A 26,403-nucleotide genomic window follows, 5' to 3' on the forward strand; every position below is an offset into this window, starting at 1 on the left:
AAATAACAGTTACCAACTGTAAAGAACCAGATATTCCACCCAGCAAAGCTACAAGTGCAGGTGCATCTGGTTCAAGATTTAATCACACACATGCAAAATAAATTTCCATAATTATTCTTAGCATTATCGGATTTAAAATGGAGAAGCTAAGATTATTCACACAGTAAACAAAGCGTCCCATTGTTTACTCTTGGCTTCTTGCATGGCTTCCTATACTTGATTGTGGTGTGCTAAAGAAATAAAACCATGAGATGAACGGGGAATGGTGGTGTGATCTCACTGACAATGACATGGGAAAAACCTGCTCCAGGTTAGCAGCTCTCTGCCCTCTCTTAGATTTCAACACATGGCTCACAAAGATATGAAAGCCTTAAAGTTGTTTATTGCACATGAAAGGAATAAAGGATACATCACTGGGACCACAGTTTTCTAAAGTGACCAAACACTGAAAGGGCAAAGATTCTACCTTGGCAGACACCAAAAACATCAGAAATATCACAGAGGATGAAAGGCTCCTCTGCAAATTCTGGTATTTTCTAGCTGGGCAACAATGTGAAAATAAATTAACAGTGTCTGTTATGATTATATGATTAACAGCTGGTGGTTTATAGCTATGGAGTGCACCATGGATAACATCCCAACAGGAAAGGAACAGCTGATCCCCAGCCTGGGGACATGCCTGTGCCACAGAGCTGAGTTTGCTGAAACACTCAAGTGACCAAACCCAGGAGATGGTGACAATGCCTCTAAAGGATAATACTGACTCTGTTATATCTATTAAAAAAGTATTTTGGTCAATACAAAGGCTGGTAAGACACTGACACAGGATTCTTCCCAGTTATTCTCAACCTCAGCTTTACTCTGGAAGATGTTTATGCAGCTATTTCCTCATTTGTCCATTAACAGAAAGAACTTTAAATCAAAAACTTGTTTGTGCTACAGGAAAGCAATGGGTATTGCGGGCCTGGCTTTTCCATCAAACACTAAATCTAGACACCAAGTACCAGGAGTCAAAGTAAAGTGATGTAAATGAGGAGTAAGAGTTATGCTTTAAAACTTAATAGGGTGAAAAGGGCCCTTGCTGGTAAACAGAAAGAAACAGAGCCAAAGCTTAATAAACAAAGTGTAAACAAAAGCTATTTAATACCAAGAGCTATGCTGTAAAACACCACCACAGACTGCTCTGCTGCAAGCCCTAATGACCAAAACAGTCTGAACTGAAATTGCATTTCCTACAGGAGTTTTCCATCCCGTGTAACCAGCCTGCCCACCAGCACGTAGATGGAAAGAGCTGAAACACTTTGCAGAAACAAGGAGGAACAGAACCAGAGCTCACCCAGCATTTGACCCCTCCCTCCCTGCCACAGCCAAGCACATCCATCCTGTCCTGCTGCCATGCACCCTGGCAGATGTGCCCCAGACCTTTCCCCAGGAGTCTGCCTGACCACAGCAGATCCCAACCAGCAGCAGATACAGGTGAGAAAGGACAATGTTGCTTTCTGCTCTGACAAATTCAACGTTTTGATCAATGCAGTGCTTTGCAGCATACTTAGAACACAGTCACAAAGTTATTTCTTTAAATGTAACCAAGGGCCAAATTCTGCTAATTCAGGTGATGCTCTGGATAGCAGCAGGTACTGAACCAAAGGGACTCCTGCTCCAGCCTCTGGATCTCGCCAGCACACAGGCAGTGCCCGCCCTGGAGGGCCCAAAGAACCTTCCACCTGCAGATTTCACCAGCTGCTCTTTATTAAAGTATCTCCAGCCTTCTCAAGCCTCTCAAAGCAGCATGACTTCAGGTGCTGCTGTTCTTTCATCTCAGAGTGAAACCACGCCAGGTGGTTTCACCACTGATGAAAAATCCAACATTTGCCCCTGCAGAATGATGGAGCAGGTGCTCCCAGCTCCTGATGCAGCAGGTGAGCTGGCAGCACTGGAACACAGCCAGCTACCTGAGCCTTTCTCTCCTGTCTCCTCAGGCTTCTCTCCTCCCCAGCCTCTGCTGCAACGTCCAAAGAAGTGGGATCAGCACATCAAGGGAGGTGATGCTTCCTCTCTACTCTGCTCTCCTGAGACCTCATCCAGAGTACTGTATCCAGCTCTGGGTTCCCCAGCAAGAAAAGAAGGTGGAACTGTTGGATAGAGTCCAGAGGAGGGCCAGGAAGATGCTGGGAAGGCTGCTATGGAGACAGGCTGAGAGTGGAGCTCTTCAGCCTGGAGAAGGAGACCTTAGAACCCCTCCCAGTGCCTAAAGGGCTCAAAAAGATCTAGAGAGGGACTTTGGAGAAAGTTATGGAGTGACAGGACAAGGCTTTAGTCAAAAAGAAGGCAGGTTTACATTAGGTAAGAGAAGAAATTCTTTACTGTGAAGATGTTAACAGACTAAAACAGGTTGTTGAGAGAAGCTGTGGCTGCTCCATCCCTGGAAGTGTCCAAAGCCAGGTTGGACAGGGCTTGGAGCAGCCTGGGATAGTGGAAGTGCCCATGGCAGGGGGGTTAGAATGAGATGATCTTTAAGGCCCCTTCAAACCCAAATCATTCTGGGATTCTGTGATCCATCTGTTCCCATCACCACTCTCATCCTGGGGCCTCTGTCCCCACCCAGTAACACTCCACAGGTACCACTCACCTGCTCACACACTGTCCCATCTATTTTCATCTCTTTCCTCCCCTGCTAGAAACTGACTCACTTCCTCATTTCCAACCTCATAACATAAAGGGGAAAAAAAAAATACACACTTTGGTTTGCTTGGACTGTACTAACAGCCTTATTTCACTGACACACACTCTTCCTATACAAATACACAGCTGTTAAGCCTTTAATATTATCCATTCCTTTGCACTACCACACCAAACCACACCCACCCACCAAATTAAGGGAGTAATAATTCCAGGAAATCTTTCATTTTAGGAGCCACTGCTAAATTTTTTGCATACTTCTGGTCTTTTTCTCGAGTTACTCACTTTTAGAGCCACAGACAAAGCAGCACTAAAATTTAATTCTTGCATTCTTTGTTTTACAAAATAAGAAGCAAAGACTTCAAGCCTCAATGGCAAAACACTTGAAAACATCACTTGAAACAAATATCAGTATTAGTAAACTGACTATGCTTTTATCCTGTTTTCATTTCAAAATACAACCACCCAAAAGCAATTTAGGTCCTTGTCTGCAGCAGATATTTATGCTCCAACATAACTACACTCCCTCCATGCCATTGCACATCTGTACCTTGTCCTTGAATAAATCACAAGAGTCAGTTTAATGCAGAGCCTTGCTCACCCAATGCAAGGGTGAATTCCCTCTGCTCCAGCCAGAATTAAAGCAGAATTTTTAACCCTTTACCATAGTTGTTTTCTTTTCAAGCAAATTCTATTCTTCACTATTCCAAACCTTGTACTGGCATACAAGACAAAGACTAGAAATGAGTTTCAAGAGAGTATTTCCAGTAGCATGGGTTAGGCAGAATTTACCAGGAATTCCATTTTTTATTCCGTCAGCTGCTTTTCTTCTACCTTGTTACAGGCTTTTTGCAGCTTTACATGCTTACAGGAAATTCAGTTTGGTTTGTGGCAGAAAATGAGATCCAGCTTGAGGACCATTTACATGGATGGCAATAAAAAGGACATTTAGCAATAACTGGGCAGTTCTGCATGATCAGTGGATACCTGCATACTCTGTACATATATATTTTCAACATGTGGGTGACAAGCAAGTTCAAGTGGCACCAGAATAATCATTCTGCCCATGTTATTCCTACCACAGTGGGTGTGACAGCTTGGCATTATTGCCTTCCAGGAGGGAAAGGCTCTGAACAGATTCTCAAGTACAGTTTCACTGCCCCAAACTATGCACAAACAGTCAATTTTTAAAGTGTGAATGACAAAACTCTCAGGCAGCAACAAAAGTTCCTACCAAAGATCTTAAGATATTGGCTAAAAAACTTGTCTTTAATCAGCCACTAGGGAAACGTGAGTTTCCTGAACATGTCAGATTCATGTGAGAGCTATTTATTCTGAAATTTAGAAAGCTGAATGATTTTTTTTTAAATTCAGAGGTCTGTTTCAATTCCATTCTGTAGTTACCAAATCCAGGCTCTCACCCTGCTCCATATTTCATTTATTGTGGTTTCCACACAGCACTAGCTAGAAGCAATCTTTCATACAAAGGAAATACAAGGTCCACAGTTAACAGCTGAGTAAAGACATGGCTGAGGATATGCCCTACCCTTGTCCTTTTCTTGCAGAGCTAGCAATAGTCAAGTCCTGAGTTTCTGACAAATAAAAAGGGAATATGTGAAAAGGAAATGAAGTATTGACACATTTATGAAGTATTTAATACCTGTCAAACTTTATATAAAGAGCAGCTTTTAGAAGACTGATGACAGAGCACATACACATGTTCCATCTTCAAAGCCACTGAACGAAGATCCTGAAGCAGCCTCCTCTGAACCACCCAGAGGCAGCTTTGCACTCAGAGCCCCAAGCTCCTTCTGGGTGTGAGCAGGGAAATCCCAAAGGAAGCACACCAGTGATTTGTCATTAACACCCAGATGGACCAAAAGGAACAAAGACTGGCCATGGAATCACACATGAATAAAGGATGTGCTTTATGTTTCCCCTTCATCCCACAGGCCAGGTGGCCAGACCCAATATCCAGCAAGCCCTGGGGTGTTGCCCAGCCCAGCTGGGCAGCACCATGTGCCTCCCATCCACACAGGCAAACTCATGTCTCAATTCAGCTTCTAGCAACTATTAAAAAACTAATCTCAATTAATCCCCAACATCACTTTTCCTTACTCCTTTTTTTGGCTGTTGTTATGAAGGCTACTAAAGTCACATAGCACAGCATCTCTTCTACCACATGGGATGGAGAATGCAAATCCTGAGGAAGTCAGACAACAACACAACTCCTGCTGAGAGCACCTGGAACTGTGCAGATGCTTCCCTAAACAACTCACCACGTGGACTGTGCACTCAAGGGCTGGACTCCTCTGGAAGACCAGATTTATTGCAGGTTTTTTTATTTATTTTCTCTTTAAATGTCTTCTCAAGGAAACCACAGACCTTCTCCATGCCCACTGACCAGCTGAATTTCTCCCAGCCACCATCATTTCCAAGAGCTGCCTAATCCAGGCCCACACTATGATCTACAGGGCTTATCAATCATTGTCTTAAACAACTCATCTTCAACTATATTTAAAAAAAAACAAAACACCGTGCATTCTCAGTTACAAATACATACTTATTCCTGTTTTTTATTATTAAGGTTTTGGGTGTTTTTTTGGGATTTTTTTGCTTTGCTTTCTTTTTGTATTTGAGATTCCTCCACCACTCCAAAACGTCAGAAACATTCAAACGTGCATCTGTTCTTTCTGGCTTAAAACAGTGATTACTCAATTAGTGGCTAATTACACTTCAGGGTGTTTAAAACAGAGGATATTTCACAGAGGTTTTATTCAAAGAAGTGTCTTTCTTCCAGCCTGGGTAAGACAAATGAAGATTCACTTAGTCATCTTCTCTGTTGTTTTTGCCTCAGTCCTCTAAAGCACATACAGAGAGACCACAGCTGTGGAGCCAAACAGGGTTCTGGACACAAAGTGGGGCTCACAGGGTTTCCAGAACTGGTTCCAAGAGCACAACCTGAAGATTTCATACTGCTCAAAAAGCCATATGCAAAATTTAAAAGAAAAAAAAATATTCTACATATGCAAAGTTATCTGTCCCTGCAGAATGATCACTTGGGAAGAGCTTTTGTGTATCCTGAAGAATTCAATGTTACGAGCCTGACATCTCAAGTTTTTATTAACAGTGTTCACTCCCTGAATTCAGGAGAGTCACCCAATTTGTAATAAAGCCATCCTTCACACTCTGAATATTCAGCAGCACATCTTATGTCATAAGCCTGAATACGTGGCAGTAAGGAAAAAGCAAGAATCATCTATTCCACAGGGAGCTACCAGCCGAGAGGCACTGCCCAAAAAGAGACTTTCATGCTGCCTTAACATAGTGCTAAAATTATTCCTTATCCTGCTAATCATAGTGCAATGTGGGAGCATTGGAAAATGCATCATTATTGTCTGAGTGCTGCCCTATGTATAGGAAATACATTCACCTTTAAACACACCAAACACTCCATAACCTTTAAACATACCAAAAACCCTGTAACAGGAGGGAAAAAAGACACTAACTTTTGTGGAGCAAGGGGTGTATAATTTCCAAAAACACTGCACACAACATAAGCCTGTCTTCTAGAATAACCTCAGAGCAAAACCCAGAACTGTCACATATCCAAATCTTACTATATTTTCAGGCTGATTACAACAGATCTTCTGCAGTAGAGCACTATTAAGTTCCACAACTACATGGTTAAGAGCAGCTTTACCAAAAGAAAAAAAAGCACACCCCACCACAGTCAGGTGCTTTCCTGTGTTTGCATCACGTACTTAATTCAGCAATAAAGATATTTTAGAAAAAAGTAGGATGAGAAGCTTTAGCTTGAAAAGACTATTAAAAGTTTTCAGGCCAAACTGAAAGATACAAATATACATGAGCCTTGGCAGTCAATACTGCAGCTATAGCAAATAAAAGGAGACAATCTTATGCTAGAAATTCTAAATCAATTTTATGAAAGACTGCTGATGAGTACCAAACAAGTCCCATTGGCACAAACACATTAAATTGCTGGGAATACAGAACCATGAGGTTTCAAGTTGCATTCATTTAAATACACTGTCTGAACACCACTTTGAGCATGAACAAAATTATAAATAAATGGGGTCATAATTATATTTGTAATGGAAATCTTTCCTGTACTAAGCCAGAATAAAGCATTCTTCTTAAATAAAAGGAGTAGCCAGCTTTATTCCTCTGTTAATTGCCACATGGACCAATTCCTTACCACACAGCATGCTGGCTATAAATCTCAACAAGCAGCTTTAAATTGCTGTTATTATTGCTCATCAAGACCAAATAACCCTGGATGGTGCTCAGGGAAGCTTCTGTAACATCTATCTCAAACAGCTATTAATTCATCATTTCCATGGGGATGGAACTCCAAGCAAGAACCACCCACTCCTCCACTGCTTAAATGGAGGGGGTGTCACAGAAAAGATGCAAGGAGGCCGCAAGATGGGACTGATAAATAAATAAATAACAGAAGAAAGAAATCCTCCTGGACTTCCAAGAAATGCATGACTCATTCTGAGATACTGAGCTCCTAGAATACAGAGAGCAGCCACGTCTGCAAGTTCTCTCTCCCCAGAACTTCAGTGCATTCTCAGAGCTGCAAATCATGTTTTTGGAGAGAGGACACAACAGGTGTTCCATGAAGCAAAGCAATGCTCATCCATATGTTTGTGCATCCTCTTACCTTGGATGCACTGGAGGGTTCCATCCTCAGCCCTTATTGTAAAGGTTTCACCTGGATTAACTTGAACCAAAAAGACCTGCAGAAAGAAAAATAAATAAACATTTGTATCCTGAGAGCTCCAAAAATGACAATCTCCCCAAAACAGTAACTGTGCTATCCCTTTTCTGAAAGGGGTGGGGAAGCAGGGAGAGCACAGACTGACATAATCACACCCATGGGCCCCAGATTCCAGGAGCAGGCAGAGATCTAAAACTCACCTACATTTTAAGAGCTGAAATGAAGATATAACTGAATTACACACAGGTGAGAATTATGGCTTTGAGTTCCACACCAAAATCTTGAGAGTGTGTTTAACTAGGCCAAATGCTGGTAGGTAAGGACATAAATCTTCAGACCACTAGCACATGAGAACAGAGAGTACATAAACTCCAACATGCAGCACCAACCCATAATGAGATTTCAAGTTCACAGAAATAAAAGGTTTTGCTGTGGGGAGTTGATCCATTATGTTTTCAAAAACCTGTATTTCAGTCTTGCACATAACAAGTCTCAGCTAAGCAAAACCTGTAGGCACACACACAGTTCAAGAGGTGCACACAGAACCAGTAATAAAGTATTTATTAACAAATATATTTCTTTTAATAATAAAACTATTATCCCAGTCTCCCATTGCTGAATACTGCAGATGATAACACAAGGACTGGGAAGCACCAAAATATATCCAGTTCATAGTATGTTGTATTATCTTAATTTCCAGGTATTTGAAACAATGGGTTTAAAACCTATGATTTAGAATCCTTTCTTAAATGGACAGTTTCACTGGGAACTAGAGATCATTTATCCCACCTTGCTGCTCGTGAAACTTTCAGTGAAATACTTTAAACACACTTCTGCTAACTGCTTTGTCAGAAGTTCAATCGAGAAATAAATTAAATTTTCAATTTGTACCAAAATTATAATCTCCTATTTTTTTGTAAAGCTCTCTTTAGATTTAGGTCTAGTCTTTATATTCTGGGACATCTGCATGCAAATCTCAATCATTCAATCTGCAAAGAGAATTTGAATGCATGTTGTGCTTCTGAATTCCTTAAGCCAAGTGCATAAGATAATTATTACCTAGATGACCTTTTGAATTACAGTAATCCTACAGAAACCCATTATTCCACCAACATTTTTAAAGCTCAAGCTGGAAATCAGAAAATGACATATGAAAGTCATTATGTTGTCTGGAACAATCATTTCTCAGGGAGCACTGATCAGGGTGGATCTGATCCAGCATACAGAGAGCAATAAATGGTTCAGAAAAGATAAAAGGCACAAAGCCATTCCATCCCTAATCTCCGAACAATCAACATTTAAGTGACAGCATTTAAGTGCTCTTCTGCTATGAATAGGCGTGAATTATCCACCACAGGACATGGGCAGCGGGTCAAAAGATGTGCAGAGCAAAGCAATGTCATCGAGCTTAATAAAAAAAACCCAAAACAACCAATAAACAAGAAACCAGAACTCGATGAGGCCAAGAATCAAGAAATATTTCATCAGCTCGTTTGCATTACGTGTCTAAACCGACAGCCCCAAAGCTGGTTATTTACTAACAAACTGGATTAACAGAAACCAGAAGCCCTTGCACACCTTTACAACTTTGGAAGAACTTGGTTCAGCTCTTCAAAAAATACTCTACCTAAGACTGATGCCCTGTGCATGTAAAGCTCCATCCTTTCCCTAAAGCAGGACAGTTAGATTCCTCTTCCTACCCAATGCACGTGCCTACCCAGAGTTATCAGAAGTTTTAAAAATTCCTGTCCCAGGACTCCATCACCAGCACAAATGTCCACATCAGCACACCCACAGCTGTCCCTTAACAACAGTTCCTTGGGGTTCTGCTTTAAAAAAAGGTGATATTCCCAATCACAGCAGTTCCTTTTGATGGTCAAAATGAAGCAGCAGCATCCTTGCCTAATTACACGAGGTTTAAAGACAAACAAATTGTTACAGTAAGAAATTTGTTTCCTATAGAGCAGTAGCCACACAGCTTTGTACCCATATCCAGAGCCTGGGATTTATATACAGTAACTTCTATTAAAATGTTATAGATATGGAAATAACTCCTTATTGACAGATGCCCAAATCAGCCACCTTTGAGGCCCAAGAAAACATTTACAGGCTGCTGCTGGGGGAAGGCAGCAATATCAAGAGCAAACAGGAATAGCCAAGGTGTGACTGACGTGGGTCAACAGTGGGGCAAGGGCTGGGCACAAAGGGAGGACATGAAACACAAGTGGCCTCAGACATGGGAGAGCAACCATGCTCCTCAGGCATGATCCCTTCCCAAAGGCTGCAAGCCAGCCCCAGTCCCTCCCTTCCCAAAACTGGAATGCTGGGGTGCTCTCCATCATCCATCCCAGCACCCAGTCCCCCCTGCATTCCCCCTTGCTGCACACAACCCCACAACACTGACCAAAGAGATGCAGAAATGAGGTCAAACCATTAAAGCCAGCACATGTTGAGTATTATATACAGGACACCTGCCAGCCAACACCCCTGACTTGTCCCAGTTGCCTGGGATAAATAATGTCAAGGCACACTTCAACTTCTTTTGTTTATACACACTAAGTATATAAAACTAATTCCATGATTTATTTTTCCCCACATCCTCATAAACAACAAAACCATATTCTGCAGCCTGGAACACAGCTTCTCTCTTCCCTGTCACACAAGGGATCTTCATGAGAAGCCTCGTTTCTAAGGCTTTTAATTAAAAAATCTGAGGAAAGCAATAAAAAAAGTGTACAGATAACATCTCTATTTTAATGAAAACAAATCCAGATCATCTTTAATTGTGCTCTGCCTTTTCCGATATTCATCGTCCCAAGTATGCATAATTATGAGATGGCAACAGAGGAGAAGAACTTGAAGGGTCACTTGGAGCCCTCACTGCTGGCTGGCAGCATCTCGGGGTGTGGTCTCATGTCCGAGGTCACCCCAGCCCACTTCCAGTCCTTGGCCTCCTCCCATCCAAAAAGCTGGAGCAGATGACAGCTGGGAGCAGGGCGTCAGCAGCACAGTCCCAAAGGATTTTTCTTTCCCCTAAGAAGCACTCGGATGTTGACCTCAGCAGTTTAATCCACTTGGTGCTGAAACCCAGCCATACCTGCTGGGTTTCTCCTCAGAGAAAGCTTGTTACCTCTATAAAGCTCTTTTTGCATTTATTTTGCATTTAAGAATGCCTTTCTATTTTATTGGAAGTCGTGTTTGTTGAGTGATGAATGTTACTAAGTTGCATAGCTGCTATAAATATTTATAATCCCCCCAAGTATGTGCAGACTAAGTTTGCATGACAAGCCAAGCACGTGTCACTCGTGCCTCCCTTGCTCCCACTATCCAACTCCCATGGCCTGGAGAAGCTGGGGAAGGGATTGAAGAAGTGCCCACAAAGGTAATGCAGGCACAAGACTCTGGGAAGTTCTGGACTGGATATTAGGAAGAAATTTATTTACTACGAGGGTGAGGAAGCTCTAGCACAGGGTGCCCAGAGCAGCTGTGGATGCCCCTGGATCCCTGGAAGTGCCCAAGGCCAGGTTGCACAGGGCATGGAGCAACCTGGGACAGTGGAAGATGTCCCTGCCCATGGCAGGGGCTGGAAAGAGATGGGCTTTAATGTCCCTTCCAATCCAAACCACTCTATGATATAAAACTACATACACTGGGGAGAAAACACTCTCAAAGACAGAAATGCCACCTGATAAAGACCAAGGGCATACACTGTCAATCTCTTTTGTACACTACTGGTTTACTTATGCAAAAAAAATTCTGTTTCCAAGCAGAAAATTCACACTCAAGGCCGGCCATCATCCCCCACCTGCTCTGTGGCCCCTCACAGCAGTGAGCAGGATTATGTTCACCTGAATCCACGTGATGCAATTCAGTCCCAGAACTCACTTAAAGTATTTTCCCCCTTATGAGAACATTTTCCTTGCTAAGGTAAAAGAGCAGCTTGTTTAATGAAACCCCACATTAAACATTTTCCCGTGTGGTGGATTTTCCCTTCCATGAGATGTATCATGCTTCATACACCTGGGGAACACAACATCATAGGCAACACCTGGGATCCAGCCCCAGGTTCCTCACAAATACAAAACCATTAAAATTTACTGTATTTATCTACAGCACATAACTTATAGCATGCATTGCATCTTTTGGGAAATAAAAATAAACAACAAAACACAAAAAAACCCAAAGCAATCACTTGTATCCATTCTGTTATCTACTTTAAAAGACTGTGCCCCAATAAATTCCCAGGTGTATCCCACAGGAAGGACCAGGGAAGTCACACCATTCTGTGTGCAATACTCTTCTCAGGAACACATTCCTCAGTCACACAGAGCAGGTAGGCTAAACACTTTCAGCATCTCTTCAGTAAGAAAAATCAGGAAACATGCGACATCTTAAACAATGAAGCTGACTTTTAAAAATTAATAATTCATCAATTGTGTCTGGAAAAGACTTTTTTTTATTGACTGGACAAAACTAGAGGTATTAATAGAGGCAATAAGCAATTCAATCAGTTTACCACGAGTGCTCTTTACAGCAAAACTCTCAAGTGGCAAATCCCGAACCTCCTAATTTATCCAACCTTAAAACACACACGCCAAAGAAGCAGTAAAAATAAAATAAATTAATAAATCGAGAAACCATAAAGAAGTAACTAAATTTTGGCAGAAAGTTCATTCACTCAGCTCAGATGCTGTGGCTCAGTACAAAACCCAAGTAAAGTGCTTTCAGCTGTTTGCAAGGTGCACAGGAAAGTACCAAATCTCATTCCTCATTCAGCTGCACTCTTGTCTCCCTCATTTAAAGCCCGTGACCCTACAAGACAAGAACAAGCACACACAGCACTATGTACAGTGCCTAAGCTTAAGCCAAGTGGTGAAACCACAGGGTAGGTAAACACAGCTTTACAAAGAGCAGGCAAGCAGAAAACCTGCTGCACCTCTGCAGGTGCAATGAGTGAACCAAGCTGAAATAAAATTTTCCCAACTAATTAGCCCAACATTCTGTACAAATGTGCTGTAGCACAGTTAGCTGCCCCTCCACTTTATACTCCAAGCTTTTTAGAGCTTGCAGTGGAGTACCTACAGGAAACCATTGAAATTCTTGGACCAAAAGGTTAATTATTGCTCCCTGAATCCCCTAAGGAGTTACAAGTGGATTAGAAGCAGAAACAGCTCTGGAAGCAACATGAAAGCATTAAACACAGTCAGCAGTAATGGAAATAAAGTGTGGGAAAGTAAAAAAAAAAAAAAAGTCAGTGCTAGAAATGCCATTTTGGGTAGTCTAGAGGAGAGGGATTACTGTTAAGCAAGCAGAGACATTCCTTGCCCTGCCTTGTGCAGCTCTGCCCTTACTCTCAGGAAGATAAAGAAAGGGAATGTTCCCATGCAATTGCCTTACACTGCAGGCCTGTGCACTGGCAGATTTGCCTTTTCCATCACTCTCCATCTGGCTGCTGGCAAGGCCAAGGCGTTTCACCAGCTCCAGTCTGCTCTATTCTACGTGTGTAAGAACGGGTCTTTTGAGGAAAGGCTTTTCCCTGGAGCTCAGCATTTCCAGGCACAGCTCCTAAAGCAGCTCTGTGGTGCTGGCACAGCTGAGGCTCCACAAATCCAGTAAGACACGACGGTGAGCAACAGCCAGTGTGCCCATCAGAACCTGCATTCTGTCAGCCCCAAAGCACGAGGCACCGAGCTGCCTGCTGGAAAACTCCACACTCCTCATCCTCCACCAGCTCTGCCACGATGCTTTCTCACCACCAGCTTCTAATGGAGACTGGAATTACACCCTGTAAATGTAAATGTGTGTCCTCCTAAAGCTAGAACCTATTTATGGAGTCATATAAACCATCCTTCTTAAGGAAGTAATTCCTATGTGAATCTATCCTGAAGCCTCTTCCCACCTCACAGGTAACTCAAATAAATCTCTTTCAACAAACACTTAACATTTGTTTCCACATTACAAAAAAACAGGTTAAGAGCAATTAACATAGTTCATTTGCAAAGATGAAACGAAGCATTTATTCCAATTTCATTCCATTTTTAGAACTGTACTTTTAAAAAGCGAAGACATCATCTAAATCTTCAGGAATAGGATGGAAACGACAAAGCATAGAGGTAGTTAAGCTTTGCAAGGGATGAGGGCACATCCAGACTAGAAGCCAAAAAACTGGTAATGGAAAACTGGTATTTCAGCTACAGGTACTTCAAGAAATAAGGAGATGAAACCTAAAAGCATCATCCAGCAAACACACAGAAGAAGGACCTGGCCCAGAACTATTCTACTCGTCATGCTTGCATAACGCAGCAAAAGCAAGAAGCAATGTGCTTCCAGTGCACCTGCAATTGTTTTTAATGCAAAACATTAGCTGAGAAATTACTTTAAAGGCAACAGAGGCATCTGCCAAACCAGGCTGCTGAATCGAAGATGGGGAAATGGAAAGATTGGGCTTAGAGCACCATCTCAAAGGAGGGCTCAGAAGATTTCACTTAATCTTTCTGTAACACAGAAGAACCCACTGACAGGACAGTCTGACCTGATAAGTGGTTTCCAGCAAGGAAGAAAGTGTGTATTTCAATAACAATTATCCTTTCCAGTATGAATAAGACTGTTCCTTCATCTAAGTGTACTAATAGTAGATTTGGTAAATATAGCCACTAAAAGCATTACTTTCTGTTTTTACAAATCAAAGCACGCTTTGCAAAAAGGACTCAAAAAAACCAAAAAAAACTAATCACAACAGTGAAAATCCACATCATAATGAGATTTCAGATAACCAAAAAGACTTAGAAGCTCACCAGGAAAGCAGAAATTATTCTTCCTCTTGAGGTTGATCTAACTCAAAACACAGCTTGGAAGGAGGAACCAATGATCCAAGGAAGGAGAAGTAACAGAATGACCTCTTATATTGATTTAAGAAGGACAGCTCGCTTCTACCTTTGTTACAATACTTTGCTGAAACTTCTCATGTGAGGGGAGAACCAAATTGAGCAACAAAAAAATATTGCCAGGGTAGATGTTCTCCAAAGAGACCCCTTGACCCCAAATGACATATTTGGGAACCTAACACCCACCAGCTGGAACCTCCAGGCTGTATTGTGACATGAAAGCATAGCTGTGGTCTCATGATCTTTCCACCTAACTTCTGATCAAGCTTATTAGAGACTATCTCCCAAAAAAAAAATCAAAGCAACTGTAAACTTGCCTTTATTCAAAAACTCACTCAAAATTCACATCTGCTTCTTATATTGAAGCACAGGGTAGTACACAGGCCTGCTGGGAAAGGTAGAGTGAGGTAAGCAAAGAATAGCAGATATCACACTCTATTCTCCATTTCTTTCCTTTCCATTTCTTTTCCTCATCTCAGCATTTTTAAAATCTTAAAATATCACCACAAATGCTAGTAAGATGTCTGGACAAGAGTGAACACAAGTAAATCGTAAGACTAACTTCCTGCAAAGCCCTCAAATACACAGCATTTATAACCACTGTTTCAATTCCACTATTTTTACTTCAATGAACACACATGCAAACAAACACATTCAATTTAATAGTACACTTTAATCATTGTTTTTAATGTCTTTTCAGCGTAAAGACAGATTTCTACATCCCGGGAAATACTCTGCACTCCCCAGTGCTATGGAAAACCATTTTCCCCATCTTGAAAATATCTTGTTGACCCAGAGAGAGTTTATTTAAGGCAGCCAATCTCTGACCTGCTGTGATCCATCGCCATTCACGATGTGAGGCATCATGGCCACCTCCCCGTTCAGCAAGGGCGGCAGCTCCAGCGGGATTTGGTCGGTCATCATCATTGTGACGTACATTCATGGAGAATTTCCCACAACAGACTTCCTGCAAGAGAAAGCAGCAGTTAAAGACCCTGCAGAACTTCAGTTCTGCCATTCAGGAACTTAAGCAGGAACTTTTGTACCAGGAGGTGTACAGGAGCTCCAGGATCTGGACGGAGGTTTTAACTATTACATCAAGAGCGTAGAAAGTCAAGTTTCCATGCAAGAACTCCAAAAACCGACCAGCCAGATCTCCACTCTTTCCCACAATTATAAACCTCAGCCTTCACTGCTGAAATAGGCAGGTTCTGAGACATTTAAGAGTTCTGCTCTTAAATCGCCATCCCATTTGGTGCCACAGCTCTTGGAATTCATCACCCACACGGTCAAGATGTTACAGCAATTTCACTCAAAAGCCACACTTCAAAGCCAAACACCTTTATCTTCTTTCTAGGGCCCTGTAAACAGTGTGAACTGCCACTACAAAACAAAGACCAGACACCTGACTTCCACTTAATCACAACCCAAAAGGGTTAAGGCTTCTGCTGGAGCAGGAGGGACAGCACATCCTCAAGGTTCTGAACACCCCGTTCTAGGAAGGGTAACAGAAAATGATGACATCATGTAAGGATTTGTGAAAAATCACACATCACTTCCAGCACACCCTCCCCCTTCCACAGATAACTGATGTGATACATGAGCATCAGTGAAACCATGAGAAGCTGCCTTGTAAAAAAAAAGTCTGAATTCAGTGTTAAGGGTATCATCACGCTGGTTTATGGGGCAATAATGCAGCTCTAGTGAATAAAATGGATGATCTCATCACATAGCTTATCTAGACTTGTACACAATAACTCCTAAGCAAAGCAACCTCACATGTCCAGTGGTGAGCAGCCTCCTTAGTACACCTCGTGCCAGAGAATCCCAATGTCACCCTGAATAATTTCATATACATCCCCAACTCAAGTTAGAAAAAAAATATGCTGTGACTTAGGTGGTAGCTGGCAAAAGATGAACAGAGTGCTCCACAGTACAGAAAGGGGAATTTTTGGCAAAGAGCACGGAACACAACTAGAGAGCCATAAACCAGGAGTTTAATTCAGCTGCTCCAGAGGAGATGGAGGACTGAGCCTGTCTCACCAGGGTTGGAGCAAATCTTATGTCCCCTCAGCCCCAAATACTGCTGGACTTCAAATAACTTCTTTTTTTTTTTTTAAATCAACAACTAAATTATTAGTTTAGTTGAAATACACTGTCTTCATTTTTATCATCCTCTTCCAGAGCTCCCTGCAATCCCATCACCTGCACAGCCCTATGATCAGAAACATCAGCCTGACCAAGAGCTGCTCCTCCAGCTCCTGAGGAGGAGCACTTGTATGATTTAGAAGTGATGGCAGTGCCCACACAGACTGAATCACGTGTCCTATCTTTTCACTGTCATCAAATGGGGCCCTTCACATCTAAGCAGAACCAGAAGACTGAAAGTACATCTGTTTTTCAGAAGATGTGCAAACTTGGCAATGTGACCTCCAGCCACACAGCTCAAGACCAGCATTTTAGTTTAACTTAGCACCAAAATTAGCACAACTCTCACAGCTCTTTCCACTGTTCTCATCTGTAAGAAAACACCACTTTTCTAATCATCATTTCACCAAGACATAAACGGAGGCAATGTGTTTTCATCCACCTTTAAATTAAATCCCTCCTTTTATGCAAGACTCAATTACAGGACAGAAGTTCTCCAGAAGCCTGAGATACAGTTGTTAGGATGGTACATCCTAAAGCTTTTGCTTCTCATTACTTCACAGTTTCATGTTTTAATTTTGAGAAACATCCGAGTCCAACAACAATGATCAGAGGTGTTGGGATTTGGGGGTGGAGAAGGAGTGGGGCAGTGCAACTTCACTTTTGGGGGGTTCTGTTTGTTTACCAAGGAAGAAGAGAATATGTGAACCATTTCTTAATGGCTTAGGATTTAGAAAAGGACTGAAAGAGCCCAGTAATGAGCATCAGAGAGCACATGAATGAACAGCTTTCAGGAAACAGACTGATTTTGTCAACAGCCAGATGTACCTCCAACTACTCTGGCTATACATGCAGTTATTTATGCATCTATATTTGTCTGTGCAAATGTATATATTCACATTTACAGTTTATTTGTAAAGAACAAAACATTCATGGAAATTATTTTAAACCCATCTAAAACAAAACCCCAGTCCCCAAACAAGACACATTCATTTAGCCTGAACCCAAAAGCCAAGCTTTAACAGTTTAAACATTGCACTGATAATATTTTCTTGAGAAAAAAACCCATACTGTAGCTTGAAGCAACATATTTTCCAAGTAATATTTCCATTCCAGGCACAACAACGGATATGTTGACATTTATTTGCTACGTGTCATTGTTTAAAGTGTTGCAGCTACATTCCTTTTGCTTTATTAATGGTTTGTCACTACAGCCGTGTCTACACTTGCCTCACTTGAAAGGAGAAAACAAAAATAAAAATAGGAAAACATAAATAAAAAGGGCTTCCTCTATTTGTCAGGTCTGGTACGACCCCAGCAGAGATGATACCAGCAGCAGTACTGGCTACAAGGCACAGCCACTGGCAGGAATTTTTGGCAGTGTTGCGCCAAGATGTACTCCAGGAAGAGTGAACACATCTACCATGAGACTGGCAGACTTCACTGCAAAGCCAAACCCTTTGGAAACACAGGCCTCATGCACTTTTTGAGCTTATTTGTTCATCCATCCAACTTAAAATAGATTTATTAGCTGTGCTTTCACACCCCTCCTATAGCCCAGTGTTCCTCCTCCCTCAGGGGATGCAAAGCTGATTAATACAAAGAAAGTGAGGTCTGAATACAGGTTTTTTTTTTTTTTTCCTGCAAATTGGGAACACCGATAGAAGAAAACACCAGACACGACTCAAAGAGCCAGGTCACATTCCAGGATATGAGAATTCTTCCTTAGCTAAAATATTAACTGCCAAATACTAACCCACAGCCTTTTTTTCAGGTACTAACTCAAATTTGGGGTTTTGTCTAGAAAGCTGACTATATTTAAATTTTAAAAAGATATTTCCTGTGCGTCTACATTCCCTAGGTTTGGCTGGGACAGGTCACAACAACGCCAACAAGGAGTGAGAGGCTGCATCTCCCTGTCTAGTCTCCTCCAGGAATATGGAAATCAAAGCTTTCCACTTTGCTGTAGAGCAAGGAAGAAACAACCATCCAAGTTTGATGTCTCTGTCCCCAAACAAAACTTCCAAACCTTTTGATGTCTGCAAAGTTACTGTTGCAAACTTGATTTTCAATTCAGTACCTCAGCCTTCTACTGATCCCTGAGATGACTCCATTTCCTTAAATTAATTCAATATGTGAATTAGTAATACATAAATTAGTTGCACATGGCACTAGAGAGAAAACTAAAACACACAGGAGAATGAAGCGTAACTATCTAAACCCCAATGGCCATATATGGTCAAATAACATGACCCAACAGGTTACGTCAGTTTTCCTGAAATTCCAAAAGCAGTGGAACCACATCAAGATACCCAATTCTACTTTTCCTAGAAGGTTTCACCCATGCTTATTTATAGGGCTGGAAGCCAAGAACATTTTTCTTTCTGTGATTTTCTTCCTATCTTCTGTATTTTACAAAGCCAAAGAACCTCTTCCAGCTATGGCAGACAAATGCAGAGAACCTGGCAGAGACAAGAGGAGTTGTGAATATTGAGTCCTGTGACTGCTCTTTGCAAAGACTTGATTTTTATTTCCCTGCAGCAGACCATTAAAAGGTCCTGAACAAAGTGTTCTGCTTTTTTATCACAATCATCTGGAATTACAGAAGTTGTACTAACAGCAAGGACAGAGAGTTTCAATACTAACTAGAGCCACATACCCAGGTTTATTTAATATACAACTAAAATTCAGTGCCAAACACACATTTTACTCCTCCAATGCATATTTAGAGATATTCTTCCTGAATAGAAGAGAACACACTGCAAGAAGAATAAGAAGCTACCCCACCTTCAATCCTAGCCTTGATAAAAAAGAAATTACTTGAAATGCACATAGTATAAACTTAAAATTGAAGGATTTTCTCTTTCCAGCCTAAAAAAAAAACCTTTACCACTTCCCCATGGCAAAGTTCACAGACAAATGGCACACACACAGGGTTACACAGTCTAACAGACTCTTTTCTACCACTGCTTTAATACATGTACTATAGGAACCCCTCTTCTACCATGCAGTATGGGCTGGGTGAGCTCCTCTTGCACAAAGGCTGTTGCACTGGTCAGAGAAATAATCCAACCCAACAGGAGCTTCCTTAGTACTTTACAACCATGGGCCAAGCCAGTTCTGGTGTTACCAAAAGCCGAATTCTGGTGAGCACTGCCCTGCTGACCAGCAGCCACAAGGCAAATGTTTCTCCCCCCAGCCAGACATTTTCTCTGGCAGACAAGGTTCTGCAGTGAGGATGTCCAGCAATGGGCAGTTCTCTGACCCAAAAAGAAAAGGATTTTCAGATATTTTTACAGATATCTGACCTGCATCCTCCAAACCACATCCTGACATCATGGCCAGCCCAAAACTTCCAGCACTGCCTGCACAGCTAGTGTGAACACAGGGGGTTCCCCACCTGCTGCACTGCACCAACCCTCAAACACTTGTGTTATAACCAGGAAAAGAGGCAGGAGGAATTGCTTAAAAGGGCTTTGCCATGGTTAAAAATATGTATGGAATGATAGGTTCATGTCAGAGGGAGTCCCACCTGGCACACTGAGAGGTGAAACACATCTTCAGAAACACATACCCTGAAAATAGGGAAGACTCAAATATTTCTAGACAAAAACTCACTTTGGAAAAAATATACAGTAAAACATAATGAGATTTTTTTTTAAATCATTCAGTATTCACAGAAGCCATTACCTGCAGCATAGCAGCATTTCTTATTCTTCTTCCATAAAGAGAAATAGTCCTGAAATTTTTTGTTATTTTCCAGGACGTTATATGTACAATTGAAGAACCCTATCAAAGTCTGGTATGTTAAATCATGTTCCTGCTGGTTATTATATAGTTGAAGAAATGGGTGGTTGTCCAGAGAAATTTCAAATAACTCTTTGAATAAGAAAGAAAAATAACCAGGAAAAAAAAATTGCTAGTATGTACCAGGAGAATATGTATACACAGTCTTATTTGTACACATATATGCCCAGGCACTAAGAATTTAATATGGGTCTACAACCCACTAGGAAGGTTCTGAACGAGGAGTGCTCCTTCTGCACATTCCTGCTGATGCTGGAATTCGTGTGCAAAAGATGAGAGAACTCACATACTGACCCATTTGCCTACTGTATTTCATACAGCACACATTGAAATTCAGGATTAATTAAAACATCCACAACACAATTCTATTTTTCACTGAAAAGCAGAGTGGTAAATATAGCTGCTTTCAAGAGACTCCTGCCATGGCTTGCCATTCCAATTCAAAGAGGAGTGGTAATAATTGTTCATGTAGAAAAGCCTCTTGAGACATGAGCAGTACCTGGAGGTATGTGCACAGATGGTTGGTCAAGGCACAAACAGTCTGGAATTTGTCTTGTCTGATGTGCCTTCATTAGTTTAGTTAAATCACATCCGTCTGAAGTGCCACTGAAACCTGAACACATTCTTTCTCTGTTTAATTACAAACACGGTAGATTAATTTGGAAGCATCCAAACAGCCAGGCTTCTTCCTAACAATTTAGAAGAAACACATGCAATTCTAAAAATCTGTTATGACAAAAGAAAACAGATTAGAGGGAATACATACACACAATCCAGTGGTATTTTATGAAGAGGTAGTGAAATGCCTGCTGCTTGCTCTCTGTGCCATTTCACAGACACAAGGCCACAGTAGCTGGATCCTATCTCCAGCAAGCTGAAAAGCATAAACATCCTCTCAAAACTTAACCACTGTCATTAATCAGTGGGTTTATTCCCCTCTAGTTTATTTTAAACAACAACACATTTCAATATGTGCATGGTACATTCCATCTCTGAAGATGGAATTATCAGCAGTGTTCAATTCTATACAGGATCAAGGAAAATTAATACTGTTTTCCCCCCACACTGGTTTAGACTTCCAAGGCAGCAATCCAAAGGGTAATGATATGAAGATTTTCAGTAGTTTGCATTTATTTAGACCTAAAATTTGACCTCAAATTTTCCAGGCTTGAAACTCTGCTATCTTAAAGAACAACAAATGTGTGCTGTAACCAGCTGCACACCCCTCATAGGAAATGTTCGTCATTCAGGAACAGAAAAACTATTAAAAATTGGTTCCTAGCTTAACCTTAGGAAGAAATGGAATAACCAAGTAACTTCAAATACACACCAGAAATGAGCATCAGGAATGGGGATATCGGGTCAGCCAGCATCATGCAGGAGGGTCTTATTAAACAAGGCAAGTACAACTAATCAGTAGATAATAACTCTGATGAAATAACTGGAATAAAGCAACCTGGCACACAAAGGAGTCTTTTACCAAAGGAAAACCTCACCTCACTAGGGGCTTTTTCCCTTGGTTTTCCAGGGGGAAATCTTGTGAAAACTCGTGTAGGGAAAGCGAGCTTGCCCTCCTCCCACCACCACCCACGCCTGGGGTGTGCAGTGCCTGAAGGCCATCATATTCATGTGCAAACCTAGTGTAACCAGATTTAAGGGAATAAAATACACCACGGGTGAAACAGACCTTCAAAATTTTTATTAGGCTTATATTAGCTATGGCTGAGCAGAAAGCCACAGGCAGACAAGCTAATCCAATGGTTCCACAGCATTCTTGCTTCTGCAAATAATATTAGAGCAGCAAATTCATCTGCTGCTCAAAAATCAATTCCAAAACATGCAAACACATCACGGCTACAGCCTGTACTGCTGGCAGAAGAGCAGGCTGCAGAGACAACTTGTATACAACTCACTCTCACCATGTGGGTTTTTCTGTGCTGCTTCTTCAATCCGAAAATTAAGTTAGTCATTTTTGCTATTTATATTCCTTTCCTTCTTTGTTCTCACACCTTTCTTTCCTCACCTTCCTCCATATTAATCACAACGGCTAAAGGGACTCACGAGGGATGTAACTGCAAAAATAGAGAAGTTTTCAAGCAGACTATTCTCACACTATTTCACAGTAATTCTTCTAAGCAGCCATAGGCTGAGTTTAACTCTTCCTGCACAATAGTTGCAAATTACTTTTTTCCTATGATTTTCAGTGTTGTTTTTGGCACAACTTGGCTTTAAAATAGCAACTACTTCAAACTTTTTTCTCTTTTCAAGGGAAATTAAGTTATGCACTTCCAAAAATACAAGCAGCAATTAACATTTCAAACTAATTTGTTGCTGCTTGTCCACCCTCAGAGACATTTGAGTTGAGAGAGTTCTGGGTGCTGTTTAATTGCCAGCTGTACAACACACTCCCAACTGCATTCAGCATCTCTGTGCTTTTCTGGAAGATCACAAGTCAGGAGTAAACCTAGATTATATAATTAGGAAGAAATGATTCCCTGTGAGGGTGGTGAGGCCCTGGCACAGGTTGCCCAGAGAAGATGTGGTTGCCCAATCCCTGGAAATGTCCAAAGCCAGGCTGGACAGGGCTTGAAACAACCTGGGATAGTGAAAGATGTCCCTGACCATGGAAGATTCCTTCCAACCCAAACCACTCTTGTGATTATCTGATGCCATCTGCCTCTCCAAGGTCAGCAGGAAAGCACAGAACTCTTCCAGCTGTGGTGCCCCATTGCCAGGGCAAGGAGAGGAGGGTGACAGTGGCCCAACAGCCCTCCCTCCACAAACCAGAGCACCCAATTTGGGACACCCAGCACACAAACTGGTCCCCTAAGTGCAGAAAGGCTATCTACACTACAGAGACAAACTGATCACCCTTTTTAGTTTCTCTGCACTTTGCACTGCCTCTGACTACAAAAGCAATTTGCACGTAAAATTCACACTCTCTAGCAAGATATTCAGTAAGTTTAAACACAATTGGAATAATTTTCTATTTGCTTCAAGCAATTTACGTGAGAAGATAAAACTCCCTCCAGTCCAGACCTACACCTGTCTACAGAACTGGACCCTGATCCTGCAAACATTTGCACTAGAGTACATCTTGACACTCTCGTAATACTTTTATTGAGTACTGAAGTCCCCCAGATCAGGGCTGCAAGTCCAAGAACGTGCCCAGAGACACGGGCAGAACCTTTATGCAAAGAGACATTCTTGCATAAAAGGTCAAAGTCAGATAAGGCACAGGTATGCTTCATCTATTTGCTTTCTTCCTCCATTTAATAGCCAAAGTATTAATCATGGTTACAGGTTGATAAGCACAGCATTTGTCGATAAATACCCTCCCCTTCAACTCTGCTCTCTCAAATAATAATCTCTCTGCAATAATACCACAAAGACTTTGGTTATCTCTCCCAGAGTTCCTGTGCAATGGGGAATCTACTGGAATCAATGGGGTGGGGATTTTTTTTTTTTTTCCCTAATTAAACTACGAAGCGGGGAGAAAAAAAAAAAAAAAAAAAAAAGGCTATCTCCCATATCAATCTGCAGCTCCTGAAAAGCCTGCATACCAAATCCCACTTCCAACAAGGTCTCAGCACACCTTTGTGCAACACAAACCCCGCTGCTGTCGCCATTCCCCGCTAACCTGACTCCGGGCTGACAAAGTGGCTCATTGTGTTCCTGTGGGAAAGGGCCCCGCCGAGATCTCCCATTCCGCCCTGGGATGCAGGAGCAGGCATTCACACGGGGCAGCCGCTGCCAGGGAGCACCTCTCATGCAGGAGGAAAGCTGAGCCTGTCATCATCATCATCATGCTCACAAAAACCAAGTGCTTAAACCACCTTAGGAACAAGAAAACCAACCCAAGAGCCACCACCCAAGCTCCACCACTTTCCAGCATTAAGAGAAAAAGTTTTATTACACCATCCCTCACTTTTGTAGAGTATCAAGGACATCTTTCAGAATTTCTTTGCTTTTCTGAACTGCTTCACGAAAATGAAGACAATATGCTATCTATGAAAGCTTCTCCTAACTGGAGAGAGACAGGAATTTACATTGAACGAAGACCTGAAACTCACCAGTAAAAAAGAAACCACACACACAAAGTCAAGTCATTGTTCCATTTCTGATTGAGTATCCAGGACCTTACAGGAAAGAAGCCTCTCCCACTCCAGGTATCAAATTTTTATCTCCAATGATAATAAATCATCAATGAATGAAAATACCCTAAATCTCTAAATACAGAGTTCTGGGGGTATTGCTTTCTTTAGAGTGGGAAGACAAAGGGTCTCAATTTAGACAGAAAATACTGTGCTGAATGTGCCATCTGTGCAGCTAGAAAGCTCAGGTTATTGATTAAATGGTTTAAAAGGGAAAACCTTTGGGGTTTGCTACCTGTCTGAAGTGGGGCACAGTTTGTAGCACAGACTGAAGGAGAAACAAAGTTCTGCTTATACAATCCATGGGGTCACCCACCACCCAGGTGGACTGTATCCACTTTAATTCTGAATCCTCACCCTTCTAAGCTCATTCCCATACTCTGCCAAATCATTCAGGCAATGGAAAGATGAAAATTATTCTCAATTAATTGCATTGGTCTTTGATAATAATAAATACAGTTAAATACTGAACAGCTTCTTGTATGAATTGGAAAACCAACAGCACTTAAAAACTACACCAAACCCAGAAGTGTTGGTTGAAAGGTAGGCTCAGGACATGGTGGCAGCAGGACAGATGCTCTTCCCAGCCTGGGTGAAGTCAAAAGACAGCAGCCCCAATCCTACCAGTTACAGGAGTTACTCATTAATAAGTTACAAGTCTTTGTTAATTAAAGTTTCCTAATATTTCACCTATTGACTTTGACACCACAGCTTTCAAGAACGAGCAGTATTATTAAGGAGCGTCAAAGAAACCTGTGTAAAGTCAAGATATCTATACGTATAAGCCAATAATAAGAATCAGGGTGAGCTAAATAAATGAAAGCAAATTCCTGCAAACTGATTTTTTTTAAATGCTAAGATTGTATTTAATCATAAAGGGGACAGTCATGCTTCTTTATATTTCCCTATTGATACAAACATACCCAGCTCCAATGAAGCAAATTAAACCCTTGAAGCTCAAGTGAACTTTCCAAATCCTTTAGATGACGAAATTCCAGTCAAGCAAAAAACTTAATTTGACGGGCAGCAGAAAGCAAACAAACTTTCAAGCTTCATGCCACATGTACCTGAAGTTTCATTTGCCCTTGTTACACTTGGAGAAATTAATTTCTATAACCACTTACCAAACTTTATAGGTGCAGGAGTCTAGAATCTATTCAAATACGGATAACAAGTCCACAGAAAGGAAAAATCAGAATTGTTCGGGTTGAAAAAGATCATTAAGACCACTGGGTTCAACTGCTAACTGAGCAGCTCCATTTCTACCACTAAACCATGTCCTTACATGCCATATTTACACATATTTTCAGTACCTACAGGGCTGGTGTCTCCACCACTTCCCTGAGCAGCCTGTTCCAAGTTGTTCTCTGTAGAGGTTGGTCTTACTAAGCATCAGTGGGATTTTGTCATGAGGAAAATAAGTTTGTGACTTTATTAAGACAGATGCACTTTTATTACTGCTCTGTGAGATACCTCTCCCTGGCTCTGTAACAGTATCCCCAGTCCCATGGATACATCACACTATTCTAACTTCATCCATTTCCCAGGCTGGCATAAAAAACTTGTTTGCCACTTTACAACATTGGGTAGAATCCACTATACAAGCTCAGAGCAGACTAGCAGAAATAAACTCATCATTAACAAAGCAGAGCTTATCTTTGAGTCTTGTTACACAAAATCTTTAGCAGTAACCATTCACAGGATTTCAGCTTTATGGGAAGATAATTCAAAAAAGCCCCTACAATGTTCTCTGATAATTTTTTTACTTCCAATTCTAGCTAGAATTCAAAAATCAAAGTATTTCAGAAAGGCACAGAAAAAAATTAGCCTTGCATCCTAAAATATGTAAACCTGAATTTCAAGAAATTAGCTTGTTTAGCATACAGGAGTGGGGAAAGTTCCTTTGACAGCAAGAAACTTTGGGGAGCTATAGAAAAGATACGAATATACAGTTCACCCACTGAATTTCAATAAACAGGTAAGA

General features: G+C 41.4%; 1 protein-coding gene across 1 annotated transcript in view; it reads right to left on the reverse strand.

Moving 5' to 3' along the window:
- Positions 1-26,403, reverse strand: part of FNDC3B (fibronectin type III domain containing 3B) — a 188,074-nt gene that overhangs the window by 135,956 nt on the left and 25,715 nt on the right. Inside the window, exons 2-3 of the mRNA XM_021548251.2 lie at positions 15,139-15,277; positions 7,370-7,445 (exon numbers count right to left, since the gene is read on the reverse strand). Coding sequence (XP_021403926.1) covers positions 7,370-7,445; positions 15,139-15,249 — 187 coding nt within the window. The 5' untranslated portion in view covers positions 15,250-15,277. The remainder of the gene's footprint in view (positions 1-7,369; positions 7,446-15,138; positions 15,278-26,403) is intronic.

Source organism: Lonchura striata, chromosome 10, assembly GCF_046129695.1.
Source record: "Lonchura striata isolate bLonStr1 chromosome 10, bLonStr1.mat, whole genome shotgun sequence".
NCBI classification, from domain to species: domain Eukaryota; kingdom Metazoa; phylum Chordata; class Aves; order Passeriformes; family Estrildidae; genus Lonchura; species Lonchura striata.